Source organism: Cynoglossus semilaevis, chromosome 2, assembly GCF_000523025.1.
Source record: "Cynoglossus semilaevis isolate Cse_v1.0 chromosome 2, Cse_v1.0, whole genome shotgun sequence".
NCBI classification, from domain to species: domain Eukaryota; kingdom Metazoa; phylum Chordata; class Actinopteri; order Pleuronectiformes; family Cynoglossidae; genus Cynoglossus; species Cynoglossus semilaevis.
This window is the reverse complement of record NC_024308.1, coordinates 10,726,449-10,732,549: the sequence shown is the minus strand read 5'-3', so window position 1 is coordinate 10,732,549 and position 6,101 is coordinate 10,726,449. Positions and strand designations below refer to the sequence as shown.

The following is a 6,101-nucleotide window of genomic DNA, read 5'->3' as shown; positions in this document are numbered from 1 at the left end:
TGAGTGGAGGACTGAAATTTCATTGTGCAATATGTCCTTTATGTGTGGCATATTTGACAATAAAGTTTATTTGACTTTGACTGTGATGAGCAGAAGAGAACGAAATTCCCTCACAGATGCTGGATAATAGTGACGTCATAACAAGTGTCTGTACAGGTTGTCCACATTCAAACCTGTCGTTGAGCAGTGATGAGGAGATAGAGCGCTCTGACATCGACAGATCAAGACTGAAGAGAGACGGAAGTGACGCAAACAATCAGCAGCCTAGGCTAAGCTAAAACTAAGGCTGAAGCTAAAACTTTAAGCTACAATTTCGCAGTCTGTAAAACCATATAGTTTTTGTTTTACAGATTTCTGCTTGATCTAAAAGTTTATTTTCATATGAAGATGCCTGAACGACAGACACAGAGGTGAGGAATCCAGCGGTTTATTTATCTGTGTCCATCGGTGAGATTAAACTTTGAGGCTGCTGAGCCGGTTTAAATGAACGAACTTAGTGTAGCAGTAGTTAACATTTGAACTAACAGCTGTGTTAATGTACATACATGTTAGTGCTATTAGCTGAACCAACCTGTGTGATGGTCATACACCTAGACGTACATATATGTGATTTATTGAATGTTGAAGTCGGAAAAAAAAAAAATATTATAAAAGTACTCTCGAATTTTAAATTGTTGAAATCTTATTTTGTCAGTCCAACTTTCATTTACTGGTAAAACGGTGGTACCACCTTGTGATGCATCTTAGTCGAACAGACAGCTGTTTTATCAGGAAGTGAAGTGTTTTCTGTCTCTGTCTTTTCATGGGGTCAAGGATTGGAGCTGTGAGCACCCACTCCAGTGATGGACTGGAGGGCTTCAAGTCTCACGCCGTGTTCCAGGAGATCAACAACATGCTTCAGCAGGTGATTCAAAAACCTTCAAGACCCCCAGCAACAAATCAAATCAAAAATGTCCCCCCCCGACCCCCCGTCTCCTACTGTCCCTCCCTCTCCCCCTCTCCCAAATTATGGACTGATGACCTAACTGTGTAAAATGTGTGTTAAACAGGAGGGTGAGAAGTTTGTAAAAAAGATTGGGGGAGTCTTTGCTTTTAAAGTGACCAACGGTCCAGATGGGCAGCAGGCCACGTGGGTTGTAGACGTGAAGAACGGTAGCGGCTGTGTTCACAATGACACAGGTTTGAACATTTCTGATTTTATAGATATATGATACGAACTTGCATTAATGGTCTCATCATCAGTATTACTGAGATCACAGCTGACGAAACATGTTACTGCAGTACAGATCTGAGTGTTGTACATGTATACAAACAGTATGTTTGAAAGTCTGTAAAAACTGATGACTGACATTATATCACTGGAGCTGCTGGTCCACTGCTGCCTCATGTGGCCACTTTGTTTCACTGCGATCTATCTGAACTCAGGATTTCAACCACTTGGTGACAGAGGCAGCAGTGTAGCCACATCTGCTGAGTCTGAGCTAAAATTACCCACTTTCTCTATGAGGTTTGGTGCAGTCGTCTTCTCTCAGGCTGTTTCTTCTCTTTTTTCTGTAGGTAAAAAAGTGGACTGTACCATCACCATGACCGACACAGACCTTCTGTCTCTGATGACAGGGAAGATGAACCCGCAGACAGTGAGTGTTCACATCACAGCTTTAACACCAGTTTCCTGGTACAGACACCAACGCTAACGTTAGCCACGTCTCTCCTGGTACAGACATCACTGTCTATCGTCCCGGTCTGTCGTTGTTTTCTGCCTGATGACATTACCTCGTCTTGTTTTTCCCAGGCGTTTTTTCAGGGAAAGTTAAAGGTGACAGGATCCATGGGTCTGGCCTTCAAACTTCAGCAGCTGCAGCTGCAGCCTGTGAAGGCCAAACTGTAGACGCAGAGCCAGAACCAGAACCAGAAGCTGAAGGTCTGAACCATCAACTGTTTGTCCTCATTGTACCGTTGTTTTAGTGGACCATGGATTAAGCACTAACCTGAGTCAGAGAATGATCTAGATTAATAATGGGTAAAGCTGTGGTGTTCTTGTGAGGAGCGGCTGTGACATTCTCATGCTCTTCTGTTTATAAATATTTGTAATAAATACATTACGGTCTGTGGAACACCATTCACTGGATTGTTCTTTATTATTTATTTATTTTCTTTAGTTCCAAGTTCTCAACCTTTCTAGAACTTTCTGAATGTTCTCCTCACCATAAGTTTCTGGAGCCGTTCTTTAGTCCTGTAGTCAGAGGTCTTCACAGGAGCAGAAACAAACGCTGGACCAGGTGAGTGTGAAAGGTGAGCAGGTCAAAGGTCAGACCTCTCAGAATGATCTGGTTGTTCCACAACTCTAGCTCAGAAGCAGCGTCAATGTCATCTGGTCATCCCTCCAGACTCAGACCTGGTCCACCTGTTTCTATTTACTCTGTTTCAGTGTCTGACGGGCCTGGACCCAGACTTCAGTTAAACCTTCACTCCTTTGAACAAATGAACCAGAAATTTCCACTATTAAAAAAAGAAGCCTCAAGCTGTTATATACTGCGGCACCGAAGATAAAACTCTAGGATCTGAGTGGAACCAGAATCTGGGTCAGAGATCAGCCACAGCTCTGTGTTCCTGCCATCAGTTACGGAAGAAAAAAACCAAAAGTTTCAGTGTCGGACGGAAAAATAAGAAGGTCAACAGGAAACCTTGACAGAGCAGCAAAAAACTCTTGAGAGTCCGGTACAAATTCTGGTCCCGTGGTCCAACACTGGCTTTCAACAATAATGGCCCAAACACAGACGCTTTGTTGTAGGAAATCCATGCCAGTCAAACCTGGAACAGGGCCTGGAACAGGGCCTGGAACAGGGTGGGAGGACTCAGCTGTGAGTGTGTGAACAGCTCATTCAGCAGAACAACAGAACCGCTGAGGAACATAGTCACAGATGGGTAAAGGTTCTGGTTTTAGATAAACTAAACTGGCTCAGAAATCACAGCTCACTAATGTACCTCTCTATAGAATTCTTTGTTCAGATCCACTGCACAAATTAACCACTGGAGGCAGCAGTGGACTGGAATCCACTGTGAGCTAAAATCACTGATTTTCCATATTTTTTTTACTATTTTAAAGACAACACTGTAGTACTGTAGTAGTACTTCATCAGTCAGACTGGCTGTTGATATACTAAATATGTGTATATATTTAGTGTGTGTGTGTGTTCTGGTAGTTGACGCCTCTTTATCCTCTCCCCCCCTCTGACTCCACACCTTGTCACTGACCTTCTGACCTTCTGTCTCCTCTACACTGCGTCCAAATGCAGAGATGTGATTGGCTGAATAACATCACACGAGGGACTCCATCAGGTTCAGGTTCAGACCTAGTCCACACTGACTACGCTACTGCACACTTATATTGAAATTTAATCCACAACAAGTGCTTGAGGGGCCAGGCGGTGCCCGTGAGCCTTGAGTTTGACACGTGTGCTTTGATATAAAGACAGAGAGGAGAAGAAAAAAATCTGGTGGAAAGAAAATTAGGGAAGGAATGTGATTTGTTTTTGCTGAGAGTCAGAGCTAAGTGTGAGTGTCACTGCCCCCTCTGGTCCTCCTACAGTCCTCCTCTGGTCCTCCTACAGTCCTCCTCTGGTCCTCCTACAGTCCTCCTCTGGTCCTCCTAGAGTCCTCCTCCGGTCCTCCTACAGTCCTCCTCTGTCCGTCCCACATCTGGACTTCTTCCTCAGACAGACGTTTGAGTCTGGGCTGGATGTCAGACTTCACTGCTCTCCAGAAAAACATCTTTCCACACGGTAAAGTTCAACAGCTTAGCATTGTCATCTTCATCATTGTCACCTTCATCCTCATCATCTTCACTGATTCTCAGAAATACTTACGTCTGCATGTTTTTGGAACTGAGTTTAAATTTTTTTTTTTTTTTTTGCTGTAGCTGTAGAACTCTCTTCTCCCAGGAGGTCACTCTCCTTTACTCACCTTCTAACCACTCACTTGACCTCTGACCTCATTTGTTTTTATCTGTCTTGTCTTCATGTTAGCAGTCAGGGATGTTTGGAAGAACATCTTCCTTGACCTTGTGTCAGTCTCTGCTGCTCTGGTCCAGTGCCTGGTGTTCAGGCCCATGTTCAGCTGGTTTCTTTCATCGTTGTCGGCAGCTGAACTGGTCATTAATTAACTTTAACTTTGACTTTGAATTCATCCCAGTTTTTTTTTTGATCATTACGTTCTGTGGCTTCTTTTAGCGTTGTTGGCCAACTTTTAGACAGTACTCCTCCATCTTTGTTTCACATTCCTGTGCTTTTTCACAACAAACTTTAGCTGTTATTTAGAATGATAGAGTGCTAACTCTGATTTCAGGGACATTGTGTTTCTGCTCATTTTTTTAATACAGAACCAGCAAGTATCTGACCTTTAGCATGTGTCTGATGTTGATGTTGGTCTGTTGTTGCTCCAGGACATGATCTTCCCAGGACATTCCTGGCTGTGGTCCCTGTGTCTCTTGCTCCTGGTCTTGGTTCCTTTGTCGGACTGTCAGTCACCACTGGACCTAGTAGAAGAAGAGATGGAGGAGGAAGAAGAGGGGCCTCAGGTGGAGGCTGTGGTTCCAAAGGTGAAGAAACCTGAGATGTTCCTGTGTCCTGTGGACTGCAGCTGTACAGCAGAAGGTTCCGTGGACTGCGCTGGAGTGGACCTGACCGACTTCCCCGCTGAGCTGTCGGACCGAGTCAAACAGCTGTCTCTGCAGGTGGGTACATCCAGGACTGGTCCAAAGACCTGTTAGCTTTCTTCAAGGACTTGGACCAAAAACCTGTTTGAAACCCTGTTAGCTGGTTTTAGGGTTCTAACATTACCATCTGCTTCAAACCCTGGCAGGTTTGACTCAGGTTCGATAATTCAGATCTCAGTCAGATTTCCAACAGGACAGACATTATTTCTGTCTTTTCAAAGTCAAGTCTAAAGGTGAAGTCAACTTTTTTGTCTGTATTGTCATTCACAGAACAACAAAATCCAGGAGATCACACTGGAGCACATTTCACATCTGCACCAGCTGGAGACTCTGAACCTCCAGAACAACTGGCTCACCTCTGATGGTAAACACAGACTAACACACAGCAAGTCTGGGCACATTTGTTCTTGGGCAGACAATCAAACATCAGGTCGTTCTGGAGTTGTTTCACTTGAACACAGACACTGAGGCACTGTACTGTACTGGGGCAGGAACTGATCAACAACTGCTTGGTCTCAGCTAAAATCACTGATTTTCTCTGTGGACTTTGGTCTGTGAACTTTAATCAGTCCACCACTTGCTGGTACCCCAGTATTTCCTGCAGTGAAAACATGTTTATGTGTCAGTGTTGACCACAGCTGCTGGAGAGTTTTTCTTCTGCTCTTGTTTCCTCTACTTGTGGCTCAAAGCCAGTGTCTTGATTGTAAATCTGTTACTGCTGCTGTTCCACAGCCTGGACCTGGCAGCTTGTTTTTTTGAAGCCTGTTCTTCTAACAGTTCTTGGTACATGTGGTGGAGGAACGTTACAGAACCAGAGGAGGGCAGAACACTAAAGTTCATCTTCTCCACAGGTCTTGAAGATGAATGTTTTGAGATGTTGGAAGAACTGAGCTATTTATACCTGGCCAACAACAAGGTAAGTCCTCATTCACAGAGACAGTTAAAGGGGAACTGATGCAGCTGTGGAAGGGCACTCCACCCTGACGCCATTCAACGGACAACTCCGATCCACTTCCTGTCACCTGACGTCACTGTGACGTATTTTTGTGTGGTCACATGCCAACCACGCCCCCTGCTGTCTGGTCACCCCTCTATTCCCCTTGTCCTGGTTCACCTGGCCCTGATGTCATGTACTCTCTACCTGTACTACTACCTTATAGGTAGTAGTACAGGGGTAACATACTATAATTCGGTGCAGGCACAGTACCAGTACCGTAGGCTGATGATAGTTCTGGTCTCCTGTCCTAGTTGACCCTGGCACCAAAGGTTCTGCCACACTCTCTGGTCAGTGCTGACTTTGCTGCAAACCAGCTGACCAGGATTTACCCCTACACCTTTGGTCACAAACCCAAGCTGAGGTACTGGGACTGGCGGGTCATGGTGTGTG

General features: G+C 44.8%; 2 protein-coding genes across 2 annotated transcripts in view; both read left to right on the top strand.

Annotated features, from left to right (window-relative positions):
• Window positions 1-210: 210 nt before the first annotated feature.
• On the top strand, window positions 211-2,119 carry scp2b (sterol carrier protein 2b). The gene is made up of 5 exons (XM_008337506.3): window positions 211-410; window positions 814-904; window positions 1,050-1,179; window positions 1,558-1,637; window positions 1,793-2,119. Exons 1-5 carry the CDS (start codon window positions 382-384, stop codon window positions 1,886-1,888), a joined length of 426 nt encoding a protein of 141 aa, XP_008335728.1. The 5' UTR covers window positions 211-381; the 3' UTR covers window positions 1,889-2,119.
• Window positions 2,120-2,137: 18 nt separating this feature from the next.
• The window catches only part of podn (podocan), an 8,152-nt gene continuing 4,188 nt past the window's right edge, over window positions 2,138-6,101 (top strand). Inside the window, exons 1-6 of the mRNA XM_008337494.3 lie at window positions 2,138-2,279; window positions 2,429-3,782; window positions 4,442-4,732; window positions 4,985-5,078; window positions 5,566-5,630; window positions 5,963-6,072. Coding sequence (XP_008335716.1) covers window positions 4,445-4,732; window positions 4,985-5,078; window positions 5,566-5,630; window positions 5,963-6,072 — 557 coding nt within the window. The 5' untranslated portion in view covers window positions 2,138-2,279; window positions 2,429-3,782; window positions 4,442-4,444. The remainder of the gene's footprint in view (window positions 2,280-2,428; window positions 3,783-4,441; window positions 4,733-4,984; window positions 5,079-5,565; window positions 5,631-5,962; window positions 6,073-6,101) is intronic.

Coding starts and splice junctions, on each gene's coding strand:
- scp2b (XM_008337506.3), top strand. CDS start 382: ATGAAGATGCCTGAACGACAGACACAGAG. Junction 1,180..1,557: donor CTGTGTTCACAATGACACAG/GTTTGAACATTT, acceptor TTTTTTCTGTAG/GTAAAAAAGTGGACTGTACC. Junction 1,638..1,792: donor GGAAGATGAACCCGCAGACA/GTGAGTGTTCAC, acceptor TGTTTTTCCCAG/GCGTTTTTTCAGGGAAAGTT.